Raw genomic sequence first — 19,111 nt, 5'->3', positions numbered from 1 at the left:
TGTACACACGTGCACACAATGCTTATGTACACACGTACACTCACACATATACACACGTGCACACACATGCTTGTATACACACACGTGCACATAATGCTGTGTACATACATGCACACTCACACGCATGGGTGTATACACGCAGTCACACACATGCTTGTGTACACACATGTATGCTCAAACATGCACACACGTGTGCTCTCACACACATACTTGTGTACACACACTTGCCCGCTCACACACGTGCACACCCACTGCATCCTGCAGGCATTGCTCTCCTGCATTAGGGGCATGGCCATCAGAGGCAGGCTGACTGTAGCTATTCTCCCTTCACGGGCTTGGGGATCTGCCCTCCCCCACCCCCGTCAATGCGGGGCAGCGCAGGGAACAAGAGCAGCCTCCTTAGGAGTGCATCAGCCCCGGGACTGGGATGGGCCCCACCACCCGCATCCCAGCCAACAGCACTGAGCTCCCGGCTTCCAGCCCGCAGAGCCAACCTTGTGGCCATGCAGGACCACGGGGCCAGCATGTCCCAGGCTCTCTGGTCTGCAGGCCCTGTGCTCTCCAGTGTCCCAGGGACTATGGCCGCCTGATGGCTGCACCGCCAGGCTTTTGTGAGAATGAAAGGGAGAGTTTGTGTGTTGTCGCTAAGGGCACTGGGGCAGGACACGCCCCAGGGGACAGGCAGCAGTGGGGCGTCTGAGGCAGCCACGCCCTCAGCAATCTGCGGCTCCACTTACATCTGGCGGAGAGGTTGTAGCCTCCGAGGGGTGTGGGGTGACCCTCCACCGCGTCGAAGCCTGACGACACCAGCACCACGTCCGGCGCAAACTCGACAGCAACTGGCATGACCACTGTCCTGCAGGGAGAAGGGTGTGGGGTCAGCCAGGGTCATGGCCCGGGGAAGGTCTGGGCAGGTATCAGAACTGGCCAGGGACATGGCCAGGAGGAGGACTGGGCAGGTGTCAGAATCGGCCAGGAGCATGGCCCAGGGAAGGTCTGAGCAGGTTTCAGAACTGGCCAGGGTCACGGCAAGGGGAGGTCTGGGTAGGTGTCAAAACTGGCCATGAGCATGGCCCGGGGAAGGTCTGGGCAGGTGTCAGAACCAGTCAGGAGCGTGGCCTGGGAAGGTCTGGGCAGGTGTAAGAACAGGCCAGGGGCATGGCCAGAGGGAGGTCTGGGCGGGTATCAGAGCCAGCCAGGAGCGTGGCCCGAGGAAGGTCTGGGCAGGTGTTAGAACCAGCTAGGAGCATGGCCAGGGAAGGTCTGGGCAGGTGTTGGCCAGGGACAGGTCTGGACAGTCACCAAGATACCCATGGTTCTTTGTGGCACTCACACCACCTGCCCACGTCCCCCTCCAGGTTAGCAGGCTGTGAGTGAGCGCTCACACTTACGTAGACAGAATAAACCCTGCCTGATCCTGGCTGACTTCACAGACACTTTAAAAGCCCAGACCATCACCCCGTATGACAGGTGTCTGAAAGCTATGGCCTGGGGTCTTCCCGGAGAGTGCTGCCTTTTCCACGTGCTGGATGTGGGCTGTGTCCTCACTCTGGGGTGGGGGGCAGTACCCGTGGCTCTGAGCGCTCTTGAGGCCCAGCCATGCCAGCTCCTGCCCGCAGGCTGCCGGGGCGTACAGCAGCCAGGTGGTTTCCGCTGTGTTTCCACCGTGAGAATAGACGGGAGAAACTAGCAGGTTAAACAAACGCCCAGCGAGCAGCTCAGGCGTGAATTTATCTCAGGGGAAGAGGAGAATGTTCTACTTGGGAAGGGGGAAAACACTTCTCAACACGAAACAGCCACGGGCAGTTTCCATCGAATAGTCACCTCAGCAGATCCGACAAGCACGCACTTCCATGTTACCGACTTTTGTGTTGAAGGACCATGCTCAGCAGTTTCGTGTGTAATCCAAGTCACCATGGTGCTCTACCACCAGACCACTGTGTCACCACACCACTGCTTTGCCACTCCGCTGTCACGCCACTGTCACCAAATTACTGTCCCACACCACTGTCATCACACTACTGTGTCACCATGCCACTCTGTCACACCACTGTGTAATCACACCACTGTCACCATGCCACTGTGTCACCACTCCGTGTCACTGCTGTCACACCACTGTCATCACGCCACTGTGTAACCACTCCATACTGTCACCACGCCGCTGTCACACCAGTGTAACCACTCCTCACTGTCACCACTCCACTGTGTCACCACTCCTGTCACGCCATTGTGTAACCATTCCACTGTCACCATGCCACTGCATAACCAATCCCATCACCACGCCACCGCTGCACCACTGTCACCACCCACTGTGTCACGCCACTGTGTCACCACTCCACTGTGTCACCGCCCCACTGTCACCACACCACTCTGTCACCACCCCACTCCACCACCATTCCACTTTGTCACCATGGTGTAAATGCAGCCACAGAGTGTGTAAACAGATTAGAGCTTTGTTGGGTGTTGACAAGTTGGTGCCAACTCATGACCCTATCTACCAAAGAACAAACCACTGCCCGGTCCTACACCATTCTTGCAATCTTTGCTATGTTTGAGCCCACTGCTGCAGTCACGGTGTCAATTCATCTCATTGAGGGTTAACAAAACTTTAGTTACAAAAAACAGGTGGCTGGCTGGATATGGCTGCATTGTGGTTTGCCCTGATGGTGCAGTGATTAAGGGCTATGACTGCTAGTTCTACTGTCCCATAGGGTCACAATGAGTCGAAATTGTCTCACCGGCAATGGATTTGGTTTGGTTGATTTTGCGGTTTGCTGACCCCTGCCCTAGGCCCTGCTGATACAACTTTCGGAGTGCTCTTTAATACAGGATGTAGGCCCCAATATTAATGTTTCCTCATACCCACTGGGCCTCTGCAACACAAACACAGTGGATTTTGCAAACACAGAACACAACCTGTGGCCATTTTAAATGGTGCCTCTGCTTCACAGCATACACGGAGCTACATGTGGCCACGGTGCAAGTCGGAGTCCTGACAGCGGCAGGGGTGCAGGGTGCCTGAGACCATCAGTGGCAGGGGTGTGGGGTGCCTGAGACCAGGGAGCCACGTGTATTCGTGTGCAGACACGGCACAGCGTGGAGCCGTCACAGAGCCGGCCCTTCAGCCAGTGGGCGTGGGGTGTCCTCCGAGGGGCTGTGGACCCTGGCGGGTGTGGGGTGTCCTCTGAAGGGCTGTGGACCCTGGCAGGTGGTGGATGTGGGGTGTCCTCTGAGGGGCTGTGGACCCTGGTGGGCGTGGGGTGTCCTCCAAAGGGCTGTGGATGCTGGCAGGTGGCGGGTGTGGGGTGTCCTCCGAGGGACTGTGCACCCTGACGGGCATGGGGTGCCCTCCAAGGAGCTGTGGACCCTGGTGGGCGTGGGGTGTCCTCCGAAGGGCTATGGACCCTGGCAAGTGGTGGATGTGGGGTGTCCTCCGAGGGGCGGTGGACCCTGGCGGGCATGGGGTGTCCTCTGAAGGGCTGTGGACTCTGGCAGGTGTGGGGTGTCCTCTGAGGGGCTGTGCACCCTGACGGGCACGGGGTACCCTCCAAGGAGCTGTGGACCCTGGCAGGCGATGGATGTGGGGTGTCCTCCGAGGGGCTGTGGACCCTTGCGGGTGTGGGGTGTCCTCCGAAGGGTTGTGGACCCTGGCAAGTGGCGGGTGTGGGGTGTTCTCCCAGGGGCTGTGGATCCTGGTGGGCGTGGGGTGTCCTCCGAAGGGCTGTGGACCCTGGCATGTGTGGGGTGTCCTCCAAAGGGCTGTGGACTCTGGCAGGTGGCGGGTGTGGGATGTCCTCTGAGGGGCTGTGCACCCTGACGGGCGTGGGGTGCCCTCCAAGGGGCTGTGGACCCTGGCAGGCGTGGGGTATCCTCCGAAGGGTTGTGGACCCTGGCAGGTGGCGGATATGGGGTGTCCTCCCAGGGGCTGTGGACCCTGGCAGGCGGCAGCACTGTAAGTCTGTGCTCCCCTCTGCCACTGGCTTTCCGCTGTGCTGGGTTTCAGGACACTCTTTCTCAGTTATCTTAGTGAAGTTCTCGTCATAGAAACCTATTCTTCATGGATTTTAAAGCCAAGAACGTTTTCAGAGAAAACCAGACATTTTCTGTGACACCATCTCGTTCACAAAGAACTCCAGCTGCCGCTGGGAAGTGAGCACACGTGCTGGTCTTTATTCCCCTGCTTTGAAGTACTGCTGAGCTATTTGATTTCTAATACCCCCCCGCCCCCGAAAGAAAAAAAAACTGTTAAGATTATTAAAACGAGCCAATACCAAGAGCCGCTCAAGGCAGCATGTCTACCCCACCAGCGCAGAATGCACGTGGCCCCATTCCGTGGCCCAGGGCACATCGAGACCCACGGCTGTCGGCGTTCACACAGGGGGATGTATGTACTCGCACACTCTCTTTCTTCCCTGGGCTTGTTTCATTCTGGGTTGTAATTCCCAGCTCTGGTCAAGGTTAGGAAAACCTGAAAAGGCACTGAGACCACTGCCCGTCTGTCGGTCTGTCCTGCTGGCACTGAGACCACCGCCTGTCTGTCGGTTTGTCCTACTGGCACTGAGACCACCGCCCGTCTGTCGTTTTGTCCTACTGTGGTGGCTTGTGTTGCTGTGACACTGGAGACTATGCCATCAGAATTTCAAACACAGCAGGGTCACCCATGGTGGACAGGTCTCAGGGGAGCTTCCAGGCTAAGAAGAAAGACCTGGAGATCTGCTTCTGAAAATTAACCAATGAAAATCCTATAGATCACAGAATATTGTCTGAGACACCAACCTGCTTATTTTGGACAGGCCATCAGGAGGGACTGAAGGCTACAGAAGGACATCATGTTTGGTGAAGTGGAGGGCCAGCGAGGGCGAGGGAGACCCTCAACAACATGGACTGCCATAGGTGCCACAAGAATGGCCTCAACCATACCAACGATGACGTAGATGGCGCAGGACTGGGCAATGTCTTGGTCAGTTGTATAAGCCACCATGAGTCAGAAGCTGACCCCACGGCAGCTGACGATGACCAGAAATCTGAAAGGCACTATGTGCCGGGTGCTGCTCAGCACTCGGGGGACACCCCCTGACATGTCTCCTCACCTGCAGGGACTTGGTTTCTTCACCTGTGAAAAACTGGGGCTGAGTGAGGCACCCGACAGTCCCAAGTCTGCCCCTGCACTGGGATCATATCCAGGAGCTCTATGCTGGGCAGGGTATGGGTGGCAGGGAGCTAGAGCCAATGGCATCAGGAAAAAAGGAAATCACCTGGTGTCTTCCTAGAAACAAATTTCTTGACTAAAATCTAAGTATTTGCCGTCGGCTTTCTCTCAGCTTGTCACTCCGAGGTGAGTCTTGCCACAGGGTCACAGTGGCCACCTGAGGTCAAGGGGGCGGGCTTGGAGTTTCTGAGTCCGCAGATAGTGCTCGTCCACTCAGAGGTGTTGATGTGGGTCCCGAGGGGGACAGGTCTCCCAGAGAAAAGACGGGTGCTCCTCACTGACAGAGCAAAGGGCTTGGGGAGGGGCCGTCAGGAGACACTGTTCTGTTTCAGAGTGTTCTGGAACCTGGCTCAGGGGTGGGGCTCAGGGCAGACAGCACACTACCCCGCCTCCTGCAGCCTTCCTCCACGTGTGCCCGGTCTCTCTCCTCAGCTTCCCCGGCCCTTGTTGGGGCTCCCTGGAGATGGGGCAGGGTGGCTCCCTCCTGGTCCCTGCTACTTGCTGTCACTGTCTACCCTAGTCCTTACCCTTGGGGGCTCGTGCCCTCTGCTGTCCCTTCCTGCTCCTCCTGCCCGTCTCGCTCACTGTCACCACCCCAGAAAACCTGCTAGCCCCCCACCCTTGGGCCTCCTCGACTCCGTCAAGACAGGCTCCCGCCATCGCCAACTGCTGCGTCTCAGGGACTTCTGTGCTCACACCCCTCCCGCATGCTTCCAGCTCCATCCACAGGCTTGCTCCGCCTCAGCAATAGCGGGGGCTTGGGACTCCCACGTCTGTGCGGCCCCAGAGCTCCACCTTGGCCACCAACCCGCCCCTCTAGGGCGCATGATGGAAGGAAACGCTGCCCGGTCCTGTGCCGTCTCCGTGATCGGTTATAGATTGGACTGTTGTGATCCACAGGGTCTTCACTGGCTGGCTTTTAGAAGTGGATCACCAGGCCTTTATTTCTGGTCCCTCTTAGTCTGGAAGCTCCAAGGAAACCTGTTCAGCATCACGGCAACACCCGAGCCTCCGCTGACAGGTGGTGGCTGGGCGTGAGGTTCACTGGCCAGGAATCAAACCTGGGTCTCCCACATGGAAGACGGGATTCCTACCACTGAGCCACCATTGTCTCCCAATCAACTTTATAGTATCACATTTAAATCTAGATTGTAAGGTAAGAGGAAGAAATCCCCGCTTGCCTTCACATACAAGTAAGAAACTCTCACCCCGTCTTAACGTAAGGGTGACAAATCCTCACTCCATCTTAATGTAACAGTAGGAAACCTCCACCCCGTCTTGTCTCTGTGATGCTGGCAAGAGACTGCTCCATTCTCAGGAGCAGGTGAGTGAGGGGTTAAGAAAAACGTGCCACTGTCTCCGGCCAGGCCCAGTGCACAGCCCAGGGACTTCAAAGCAGATGTCTGGTATGGCGACTGGCTTGAATTAAGGGCCCTTCTCCACTACGCGTCTCAGAACCTGGGGAGAAAGTGCCTGCTGCTTCTGGATTTCATTAGGGGCAATTTTCTTATCTTTTCTTCATCCTTGGGTTTGATCCCCTGAAAATGCAATGTGGCAGGCGATGGGCCGGCAGCTTCACAAGGTGCTGCCGGGATGGGGGGGGGGCTGGTCTTGAGGGGCCCAAACGAGGGAGGCGACGCAGAGGAAAGGGGAAAGTGAGCCCGTGACCCTTCTTCGCCCGCTGGTGCCAGGGGACCGTAAATTGTAAACTTCAAAGTGCTATTTTCCATTAAAATCAATAAAAACAAAACCCTGAAACAATTTTCCTTTTCAAAGAGGCTATTTAGGCTTTAAAAAGTTCACTTGATAAGGTATCGTCATGTCCAGGCTTGGCAGGAGATTAAAACAGAGTTTCAAAAACAACTCAGAAAGGAAGTTGTGTCTTAACGGCTGGCATGGGGTGGGGGGGCCCAGAAGGGGAAGGGAGAGAGATGCTCAGGGCAGATGCTCCCACCCCCATCCTACCCCCAAGAACCTGAGCCTCAACTAGGAGGTGCCCCCAAGCAGAGCCCACCAACTGAAGACCACTAGAAGGCAAGAGCTCTGGGGCACTACCCAGCCACATCCGCAGGTCTCACTCTCTGCACCAGACTCTGCGCTTTGGGCCGAGGAAGGGTCAGTGTCTACACTGTTCCCACACTGGCACACTTGGCTTTCAGATGGTAGGAGAGGCTGACTCTCCGCTGGGGAGAGGACGGTGAGGCTGGCCATGAGGCGCCGGCCTGGAGAGACAGCGGGATACTCCTAGCTGGTATGGCTGCGCTGGGGTCAAGGTCCTGAAGCTGATCTGTAATCATGGACGTGACCAGATTCTTAGGTGTCTATCTGCAGGGGAGGTCCTTGTCCCTTCAAGCAGGCAGGGAGATTGTCAAAATGAGATAGCATCTGATCAGAAGTAGGAAAAGATGTGGGTACCAACCACCGAGGTCAGGGGTCGGACTGACACAAGTGAATTGGGGTCTTCCAGTGAGCTGAAGAGGCCTCCCTGCATGGCCTGCTTCCTGTCCTCATGTGGACACCACCACAACTGAGGTCCCTCACCTCTGTGCACCCTGAGGGGCTGGGGGTGACTGTACTTATTGGCACTGGCTCTGGGCTAGCACCGGGCTGGCCCTTCACACCCCAGAGCCCAGCCACCATGCTGGCTTGCGAGACACCACTTTCAAGACAAGCTCACAGGTGCTATGAGGGGCCCGTGACTTACTCAGCCCCTAGAAGCACGTGGCTGAGTTTGGGTCAAAACCCAGATGTGTCCCTCATAGACTCTTCCAACACGAAGACACATGCCGGCACACACAGACATGTGAGTACACACCTGCGCACACAGGCACGCACACACGTATGCACACACGTAGACATGTGAGCACACACCCAGGCACATGCACACACACACACACAGAGACATAAACACACACCCGCACAGACAAGCACAGGCACACACACACGACACACACGTGTCCGCACAGACAGGTACACACACATCACAGCTACACACACCGGCATGTGTGTGCTTCATATGAATCAGGACGGCAGACCATGGAGTTAGAGGAAGAACAGAAAGATCTGCTGAACACTCTCAGCTCTCAATTCTCTTGAGCAGCGTTTTCTAACTAAGACCAAGGCTGCACGCTCAGCCACGCCAACACCTCTCCTCACAGTGGGCCTGGGCACCGGGCCGTTTACCTGGGATGCCACGGGGCCGTTCACCTGGGGTGCCTCGGCACCCTGGCAGGCGGAGCTGCTGTTGTGAAACAACACCAACAACAACCTGCACTGAGGAGCCCTTCCTTCTGGGTCATAGGAACTGCTTCAACCTCCTGAGATCAAAGTGGAAGCAGCCACTGGACAACAAAAGCAAACGTGGTATTGAAAAAACAGCCCTGGAGCCATGTTCTAAAGGACCCCAGCAAGGCTGAGGAAGTGTCAGGACAGTTGACAGCCGCCTCACAACTTCTCCATAAAGGGCAAATATTTATTTCAATTTCCACCAGGTCACAAAGGGTTTATGGGAGAAAAACCAGGCAATCTTTAACATCTTAGTGTTCATCTTTCCCAACATGACATGACCTGACACCTCCCATAAAGCTGCTGCATCTCCCCACCCCTTTCTCATGATCAGGACCCGACCCCCATGCCGGGTTTTTATTGGCATGGGATGGGAACAGCGAGAACAGGCATGACACTGAAGAATGAGCTGAGGAAGAGCATCAAGGTGCCCCATGACTGACCCTTTATCTGGAAACAGCTGCAGATGTGCTGACCTTTGTAAACGGCCCTGAAGAGCACTGGGGGCTGGGCTCTGTGTGAAAACCCACCCTGCCTGGGACCCGGCTGACACACCATCGTGGGGAGAATGAGAGTCAGAGAGGAGAGATGGCCGTGGAAGTGTTGGGGGCGTGTGTGTGGGGTTCCCGCCTGTCTCGTACAGAAGCGTTGCTGATGTCAGGTGTGGGCAACCAGGGGTCTTACCTGAAAGCAGTCAGGTACTCGGCGTCACCCATGGGGGGGTCGAGGCCGCCAGTGAAGGCCATGTTCACGTTGAAGCCCACGCCGGGTCCTGTGCCCACCTGCCGCCGAAGGAGAGAAACCATCTGTGTCTCAGACCTTGACCAGGGCCCTTGCCCCCAGATCAGCACGGTTGGTGGAGCCCACCTACCTCATCAGGGGCCCCGCTGCCCGGGAAGAAGTTCCCATCGTCGTAGCGGTGCAGGGAGATGTACAGCACGCTGGGGTCGCTGTAGAAGGCCTGCTGCGTCCCGTTCCCGTGGTGCACGTCCTTCAAGAGCAGAGAGAGGTGCTCAGCATGACACGCATCACCAAAGGCACAAGGTGCAGGACGAGAACACGTGGCCGCTCCACCATGGCCTTCGCTATGTGTGTGCAGGTGACACACAGCCAGGCCTGCCCACTGCCTGGGAGGACGACCAGCCGTTTGGCCAGAGCAGATCACAGGTTACGCAGCAGGGGGACGTGGGGACGTGAGGGAGCGGCCCGGGACCCTTCGAGTAGGGAGCACCGTCTAATGTGCCCTCAGTGCTGGGGTGTATTCCCAACCCAGCAACGAGGATGGGGCTGGTGTTCCCCACCGGCGGTAGACATGACCCTCCAAACAAGCTGTTACCGGGCCAGGGTCCTGCTCCTGCCGTGGGTGTAAAAGTGAGCTGTGTCGAGGCCTTGTCTGGACAGGGGTCCTGGCCTTGCCCATTTATCTACAGCACATTCTAGGTGCCGACTGTCAGGCACTGAGGACGTGGCAGTAGCAGACAAAAGGGAATCACACATCACGGCACAGGGGTCTGGGCCCCACACGGAAAAGACATACTACTTCTCTTCATCACAATGCCCTGTCTGCTCAAAGCACAGGTGGGCAACCAGAGGGCCCCCACTGCCTCGCCCGCCTGCGCCATCCCCTCCTGGGGCCACAGTGGGAGATGGGGGCCTGCAGGGTGGGCGGGAACAGCCTGAACTACACTCCCCGCCCACCCAGGCTTGTAAAAACTGCACATGGGCCGTGTTTCTAAACGCTGGGGGCGTGTACTTGGTGTGTGTGTCTGGCTTGTAGACACTGTCTGTGCTCACCCACAAATGTGGAGGCAGAGCAACACACAAGACGTGCTAGGACAAGGACTCGCATGGTCCCGTCCGCTAGAGAGCCATCGTCACTGGGACGACACGCACAGAGGCGTTTACGAGGCGTGCTTCCGAGGCTGAGAGGGTACTGCACACGCCATTGTGCTCTGTGGCACACACAGCACAGCGCTCAGCCCACATTTTGTGACAGTGTCTGCAGGCTGTCCACACACCGCGAGTGCTTCACACCCTGCCTGGCGCGGGATGTGGGGGGTTTGCAGCAGGCAGCTACTATGAATCAGCTTGGAATCAACCTCACTCTACTGACTGTGCCCTTAGAGGGAGTCGAAGGAACGGCTGCCGGGGCCTCAGGTACCGGGCGTGCTGGTCTTGCCCAGACCCGCGATGTATGGGGCCCCGCACCGCACAACCAGCACTGGCACCTGTAGTTTGCTCTGGAAAACAATGGAACCTTCCACCCGGGGTCTTTATTTCCAAACTGAAGAGGGCTTCTGCAACAGAAATCATAACTCTACCTGATGTGCTTGTTTTTTTTTCTTAAAAAAATTAGGAAGTAAACAAATACCAAAGTGTAAAAAATACCAAAGGGGGAGATAAATAAATATGCATACATACATACGTGTATATATACACACATACATATATATACACACACAAAACATCAAAATCCCACACCAGTTGTTGTTGACTGGATTCTGACTCCTGGCGACCCCACATGTGCAGAGTAGAACTGCTCCACAGGGTCTTCAAGGCTGTGACCTTCTGGAAGCAGATGGTCAGGCCTGTCTTCCAAGGTGCCTCTAGATGGGTTCAAACCGCCAACCTTTTGGTTAGTAGTGGAGTGCTTAACCGTCTGTGCCGCCCAGAGAATCTCTCTTTCTATATGCACAGCTTAGAGAAGAATAAAACGAGCAGTTTTAGAAGCAGTGAGCCCATTTTTGGAATTCAGATACTATGTGGCATTTCTTTTTCAAGAGCATCCCCTTTGGGGGTGGTGGGATTCTGAGAAGGGTCACCCCCCCTAGGGAGATGGAGAACGAGGCTAATGACTCCATCTGAGCATGAGCTGAGCCACTGTCTAGAAGCAGGAGGGGTATCCTCAGAAGGGACCAGGATGCAAGCCTTGGCATCAGGCTCGGGCAGAGCCCCGGTCCACACCACAGACCAGAAGCTCCAGGTGGAGGCGGGCATGTCTGACTCTTGCCTCCCACAAGCCCCGCAGTGGCTGCCCTCACCCTGGCCATCTTTTAGAACACGCGGCCTTTTAGGAGCCCAATTATCGGGAAGGCTGGTGGGTTTCAGCTGTTAAGTGGACTCGTAGCAGGTTTGAGCTTTCATTTTCCATGTCCTTGAGACAGTCTCCAGAAAGTTATGCGTCCCAAGCCTCAGTGTCAAGGGAGGCACCAACACCCACTTCCTTTCCCCACACAAATCCACGGCTGCTCTGGGCAGACACGAGTGTGCCCTCCCCAGCAGCCCTGCAGGAACAGCCTCGCTCACCCAGTCCACGATGAGGATCCTGCTGACACTCAACCTCTGCTGGAGAAGCTTGGCTGCCACGGCCACGGAGTTGAAGTAGCAGAAGCCCCTGGAGATGAGAATCGGGAGGACGGGGGAAAACGCGGGCTTTTATTGGTTTTCACCAGCGCCTCGTGCGACTGTAAAGAGGCTCCGTGAGCAGGGCTCCTGGTCAGGCAGTGGGAAGCCATATTGATGCCACGTGGTGCACACACATGACACTCACCCACAGACACACCACATTCATGCCCCGCACTCACACCATACTCATGCTCCACACTCATACAACATATCACACACACCACACTCATGCCCCCCACTCTCACAGCCCCACTCACACATCACTCACCACACACATACATGCCATGCTCACCCCCACACTCAACCCCCCACTTACACATACACACTACATACACACCCCACTCATCCCCCGCACATGCTCCCCCCACACATACACACACCCCACTCACCCTCCATATACATACATGCCCTCCACACTCACTCTCACACAGATATAGACCACACACACACTCACAAACCCCACTTGCACACCATACACTCATATACACACCACACACAGCCTACTCACACACACAAGTCCTCCCATACTCTCACACGCACCCCCCCGCCACACTCACAAACACACTCCACACTTGTACTGCTCACACCTCATCTCCTGCTTGGAGATTCCCAGTGCTTTTAGGGTAAACCAAAAAAAACCCAAACCCACTGCCGTCAAGTCGACTCCGACTCATAGCCACCCTCTATTTTATGTTGTCTGTATCAGGCGTCCCCTTATTCGACCCCAGGATACGTCACAGGACATTTGCTGATAACTCGAGAGGCATTAGGGTCCTGCAGAACACGGTTATTTATTTTAGTGATTTATTGCTTATCTTCCCACACTGGAAGATCGCGACGTATGAGATACATGGATCCGGATAGAGTAACACGTGTAACAGACCAGGGTAAGTCAACACGTTCTGGTGTTAGGGTTGCGGCTCACACATGCCCAGGTACATTCCAAACAAGACATGTTTCAACATTTCTGCCTCAGTGGATGGCTGCAGACAGCTGCTCTCAGGAAACACACTTGTCCTAGTCTCGTTAGAGTGCCTTCAAAAAAAAAGGGATACTTCTTGTGCGGTGGAAAAAAACAGCTTTGAGGTCAGGGCTAATATCAAATTTTTAGAAAAACTCAAGTGGACATCTTCCCAAATCATTAAAGCTTTGTAACAAGTCTATGGGAATCCTGCCCCATATTAAAAAAAAATTTTTTTTAGATGTATCAAGCATTTTAAGGAAGGTTGGGAAGATCTCAAAGAGGAGCCAAGAGAGCAACGGCTGCTCAGAAAGAAGGTTGAGTGACTTTTTTGGGATTCCAAAGGTGTAACCTTGATAGATTTTCTCCCAGGACACAGGATGACCGCAAGTCTCATCATGAAGAAGTTTTAAGAAAACTGAAAACACTGTTGCGTGAAAGGCCAGAAAGGTGCACTGAGGAATTTTTTTCCATCACAACAAAGTACCTGCTCATTCTTCTAGGGTAGCAAGGGCTGTTCTACGAGAACTTCATTGGAAATCCTACCCCATCTACCCTACAGCCCTGATCTTGCCCCTTTAAACCACTGCCATCAAGTCAATTTTGACTTTTCAGACTTCTTTTTGTTCCCAAAACTCAAAGGACATTTAAAAGGAACACGATTTGAGTCCCTGGAGGACGCCAGAGCTGCTGTTTTGACGTGGTGTGAACTGAAGAGCCCAGAATTCTTCAGGGAAGGGTTAGAGGAGTGGAAATGCCGCCTTCAGAAGGGTGGAGCCCTAGTCAAAAAATAGCTTCACATTCTGGCATTTTTGTTTAACAAAGGTTTCTATGATTCTGTAGCAATCCTTTCTGAGTTACCTCATATATTATCACCCCAGTTATAACACTGCGTTTTCACAGGGTCTCACTTAAGAGTGAGAAACAAGCTCAGAAACTGATTCAAGTGTGCCTGAAGACCCTCTGAGCCTGTGTCTCCCCTGCCTGGGTGGCCAGAGTTTGTTTCTAGAATCGCGGGCCAGCGACCGACGCCCAAAGGTCTCGAGGGCGCTACGAGGCTCTCCCTTGCTATACGCTGCCATGCTGGTGTCGGTACAACAGCTCATGGCAAACACAAGAGAACTCCAACAGGAGCGCTGGCACGTACCCTACCTGGGGTCCGTTTAGGTTTATTACTTAGAATATCTGACAGTTTAAGTTCAGATTAGAAAAGCAGCTTCAGAGAAATGAAGCACACAAACAAAGGCCTCTGTCTACGTAAGGGGAGTGTGCTGGGCATGGGGTAACCTGGCGTTGCTCTTTCAGGTAAGGCTGCAAAGACCCCAGCCCGGAGTCCAGCCTCAGTGGTTTCGATCTTCCGTCGACGTGAAGGCGATCCTTTTCTAGAACACTGAGCCGACAGCCTTGCCTCCTGATCACAAGGCCGAAACTCCTGCCTTGTCCTGGAAGCTTCTACGAAGGCTCTCGGTTTCATGCCCCATGCTTTCCGGCCCCTCCCCGTGGGTACTCCATGCCTGGGCACTGCCTGGCCCTGTCCTCTGACACTCTGCTGCCCACTTTCAGGGGCACCCAGAGGCTACCCCTTGCTGACTCCACTCATTCAGACGAGAAGAACTGTCCCCCATCCCACCCCGTTCTCACAGCCCTGGTTGTGTCCACTGGTTGTTTCTGTCCCCGGGACAGCAAGCATCCCACCCAGGGTGGCCGGGCACTCAGTAGTACACCATGGCTGAAGTGAAGAGGTGGTGCTGGCCCGGCCTGGTGGAGCCGTGCGTCCTTGGCCCAGCACTAACGGTGGGGGAGCTGAGACGGCCCACTGCCCACACACCCCCTCACCTGGACCCCCGGGGTAGACAATTGGGGTTTCCAGAAGACCCCAGAGTCCAGAGCTGGCCAGGTGGGGACTGAGTCTTTCTCACAACACACTTGAGAACTCAAACGCTCCCCTGGCCGGACTTTGCGGTGTGCCTCCCTCATGTTTATTGGTGAGACACCTCCAGAGACAAGGGTGCTGTTGGCCTACTGGCCTCCACGCCCCCTGCTTTTGCTGCAGCATGGAGCTATGTGTATTTATCTACTTGGCGCTAGATGGAAGCCCTGGTGGTGCAGTGGTTAAGAGCTACAGTTGCTAACCAAAAGGTTGGCAGTTCGAACTTACTAGGCGCTCCTTGGTAACCCTATGGTGCAGTCAGAATTGACAGCAATGGGTTTGGTTTTGGTTTGGCACTAGATCAGAGACCCAGGGGAGACGTGGACACGGCTGCACAGCACAGGTTGCCGGTGGCCGGTGCAGGGCCTGCAGCCACCAAGCTTTGCCTAGATGGGCCCAGCCCTGCAAGGGGAGGGTCAGAAACTGTCTTTGCCCTCCCCCACGTGCCTGGGCATCCCAGCGTGTCTACTTACATGGGCGTGCTCTCCTCTGCATGGTGTCCCGGGGGGCGGACCACCGCAAAGCCATTCTGCAAATGACCCCGAGCAGGGGGAGAAACAAGTGAGAGAGACAGGCTTTATCTCAATGTGCAAAACTGTTAAGGCCTGAACTTTTAGCAGACTCAAAACATACATGAGGGCCTGGTTTCGCCCGCATCCCTAAGAGGTTGGCTGTGAGCATTTCAGAGACCCTCTGAGCCCTTCAGTAAGAAGGCTACTGGTAGCATGGGTTCCCAGCAAAACCGCCTCGGGGAGATAAAAGGTGTATGTCCCCGAATTTACTGTCAGCTGCTGCTGAGCTCGGCACCCCACGTAAGCGTGGATGGGGTGCTCCGGCCTCCACATCCTTGGTCAGTGACCAGGAGGTGTTCACAGGGGACGCCCTCCTCAACCTGGCACCCTGGCACAGGTGGCTCAGAGGGCCAATCTGAAAGTGTCCACAGGGGACACCCCCTCCCAGATCCCGTGCCCCGGCACAGAGAGCTCAGAGGACTGATCTGGAAGTATCCATAGGGGATGCTCTCTCCCAACAGATCCAGCGCCTGGGCACATGGGGTTCAGAGGATAGAGCTGGAAGCATCCAAAGGGGACACCCCTCCTCGCCGCCAAACCCGGCACCATGGCACAGGGGGCTCAGACCACTGAGCTAGAAGTGTCCACAGGGGATGCTCTCTCTCCACAGACCCAGTGCCCTGGCACAGGGGGCTCAGAAAACTGAGCTGGAAGTGTCCACAGGGCTACCGCCTCCCACCAGACAGTCACAGGGGAGCCAGGTTCTCTTAAGAGCACCCCCGATGAAGTGGTAAAACTTACTAACTACATTAAACCTCAGCCCTTGAACACAAGTCCTTTTTTTTTTTTTTCTTTTAATATTTTTATTTTTATTGTACTTTAAGTGATAGTTTACTAATCAAGTCAGGGTCTTATACAAAAATTTATATACACCTTGCTATATACTCCTAGTTGCTCTCCCCCTAATGAGACAGCACACTCCTTCTCTCCACCCTCTATTTCTGTGTCCATTCAGTCAGCTTCTGACCCCCTCTGCCTTCTCATCTCCCCTCCAAACAGGAGCTGCCCACATAGTCTCATGTGTCTACTTGAGCCAAGAAGCTCACTCCTCACCAGTATCATTTTCTATCTTATAGTCCAGTTCAATCCCTGTCTGAAGAGTTGGCTTTGGGAATGGTTCCAGTCTTGGGCTAACAGAGGGTCTGGGGACCATGACCTCCATCCAGGGTCCTTCTAGTCTCAATCAGACCATTAAGTCTGGTCTCTTTATGAGAATTTGAGTTCTGCATCCCACTGCTCTCTTGCTCCATCAGGGATTTTCTTTTGTGTTCCCTGTTAGGAAAATCATCGGTTGTAGTCGGTCACCATCTAGTTCTTCTGGTCTCAGGCTGATGTAGTCTCTGGTTTATGTGGTCCTTTCTGTCTCTTGGGCTCATAATTACCTTGAATCTTTGGTGTTCTTCATTTTCCTCTGCTCCAGGTGGGTCGAGACCAATTGATGTATCTTAGATGGCCGCTTGCTAGTGTTTAAGACCCCAGATGCCACTTGCCAAAGTGGGATGCAGAATGTTTTCTTAATAGATTTTATTATGCCAATTGACCAAGATGTCCCCTGAAACCATGGTCCCCAGACCCCCGCCCCTGCTACTATGGCCTCTGAAGCATTCGGGTTGTTCAGGAAACGTCTTTGCTTTTGGTTAGGCCAGTTGGGCTGACCTCTCCTGTATTGGAACATGCGTCCTTTCTATACCCCACGTGAGGAGTGGGAAGGAGCAGGGCACAGCTGTGCTGCTGACCGTGCCCGGGGGAACCAAAGGGCAGCTGTGTGAGTGGTGGGCTGGGCTAGCTCCTTTTCCCAGAAGCCCCTTTTCTCTAAAGGGAGGACTGATGGATACTCCAGCCCAGGTAGCTGGACAGTTTCTCATCAACCACGTGGGCTATCACGTGGAGGAAATGGCAGGCACTGCCAGAGCTAAAATCTGAGCTTTTGGTGGAAACTAAGTCTGGGAGATGAGTGTGCCACGTGGGCTGCTGGCTGTTCCTGGTGTGTGAAGGCCTTTCTGATGGAACGGATGGTGTCCTTACCGTGGGTGGTTTTTGGTGTTGTCTAATAAAATGTGTCCAATTTGGAAGGTCTGTGTACTTCGATGGGACTTTATGTCCAAACAACCAATGCCTGATGCTACAGGATCACGCACAGTAAAGACCCATCAAGGTGCAAGCAGACCCGTGCCCTCTCCAGGGACAGGAACACGGACGTCATTGCCAGGCTTTCAGACCCCACAGGGCTGCTGGTTTCTAAGAAACTGCCAGGCGTCAAGTTTTGACGCTATGAGTCAGAATCGACTTGATGGCAATGGGTTTACCAAAGAATATCCACAATTATTTAAAAAGGTCATTAAAACCTGTGCGAAGCTGGATTTTCTTCATGCCCTTTAGCCCAAACAAGTCACAACCGAGGGCTGCAGAAGCAGGTACGAGAGGTCAGCTGCCACCTATCGTGCCAGCCTGTGTTGCTATTTGTAGATGAATTAACAAATATTCAAAAAGTTTCTCGCCAGCACTGATGATGTAGCTCATGTCACTGAAAGGCTCTGTGGGGCCTGGACAACCTCTCAGGGTGTGAGGGCTCCTGAGACTGCCATCTTTGAGAACGGCTGCGCTGGCCTACGCTCCCTTCACTGTGCGGGCAGGACAGGGCCTTCACCCTTTGTCACCGATACAGCCAGCCTCCCACCAGCCCCTCCGTGCCTGTCTGGGGAACATGGAGCAGCTGCTCCTGGGGGGGCATCCTGGCGAGGCTCCACCTGCTACAGCTGGCTGGCAGGCCCCCCATGAGGCACTGGGCTGGGCCCCTCACTCACCTTCAGCTCGCCTGTAGCCACCTTGAAGACCAGCTCCACCACACAGCCCACGGCCAGGCGGGCCGCCCCCGACGAGTGCACCTCGTTCCATATGGTGTCGCTGTCCACCTGTGGGGACAGTCGTCACGGTCAGCGTCATTCATGCCGCACAGGCAGCAGCGCAGCCCCGGCCACACTAGCCCCCAAGGCTCTGCCCAGGCCCCGCGTCTAAAATCCTAGCTTTGTGCCCTTTGCTCATTATTCCCTTTTAAAGAACAGACCCAGCCCACACCGGGGTTACTTTTTCCTTAAAAAAAAAAATAAATAAAAATAGCATATGTCAAAAACATGCTAACAGAAGGCAGGCTGACGCACCAGGGATAACATAACTTTTACCCCTGAGCATCACAAACCATGGAAGTGCCCAGCATGCTTGGAGCCAGAGTGAGACCCCAAGCTCACCCTTTCCTTCCCTCCCTCTTTTTTTTTCTAATGATCAGCAGAAGGGACGCAAGGGAACTCAGAGCCACAGGCCTCTTCAGACTGTGACTTCATTTTGTGCCGAATTTAACTGAAGCCCCAAATACCTGACAGGACAGGGAGGCAGGAATAGGGCAGGAGGGGTAGGGTGAGGGCCAGGCATGCTTTAGAAAAAGGTGATGGACCATCCGCCAGATGCTGCCCCTTCAAGCACGTGGTGTCTCCACACACACGCCCAGCTATTTGTGCTTGCCTGATTCCTAGTTTGTTTATTTTGGCACAACACATTAAAAAAGGCACTGGTCAGGGTGGCAGAGAAAGATAAGGACACTCCGTGGCCAGGTTGGGAGCCTGGGGAGCGGGGGCGAAGAGTCCAAGGGCAAAGATACAACCCCCTGCAGGCCTGTCCTTCCTGAAGGGCACCATCGTTGAGGGGTCTCACTGATCACTCGCCCTGTGTGTCTGAGACCTTCGCCTCCCAGCACC

The 19,111-nt window shown here is 54.8% G+C and overlaps 1 protein-coding gene across 20 annotated transcripts in view; it reads right to left on the bottom strand.

Annotated features, from left to right (window-relative positions):
• HDAC4 (histone deacetylase 4) overlaps positions 1-19,111 on the bottom strand; it is a 338,607-nt gene that overhangs the window by 22,114 nt on the left and 297,382 nt on the right. For all 20 annotated transcript variants that reach the window (XM_064286430.1, XM_064286436.1, XM_064286431.1 and 17 more), the window contains 6 exons: positions 18,167-18,274; positions 15,264-15,319; positions 11,801-11,888; positions 9,366-9,485; positions 9,179-9,276; positions 738-856 (listed from right to left, as the gene is read on the bottom strand). In XM_064286430.1, the coding sequence (XP_064142500.1) occupies positions 738-856; positions 9,179-9,276; positions 9,366-9,485; positions 11,801-11,888; positions 15,264-15,319; positions 18,167-18,274 (589 nt within the window). The remainder of the gene's footprint in view (positions 1-737; positions 857-9,178; positions 9,277-9,365; positions 9,486-11,800; positions 11,889-15,263; positions 15,320-18,166; positions 18,275-19,111) is intronic.

This window comes from Loxodonta africana, chromosome 6 (genome assembly GCF_030014295.1).
Source record: "Loxodonta africana isolate mLoxAfr1 chromosome 6, mLoxAfr1.hap2, whole genome shotgun sequence".
Taxonomy (NCBI): Eukaryota; Metazoa; Chordata; class Mammalia; order Proboscidea; family Elephantidae; genus Loxodonta; species Loxodonta africana.
This window is presented reverse-complemented; position numbering and strand designations above follow the sequence as displayed.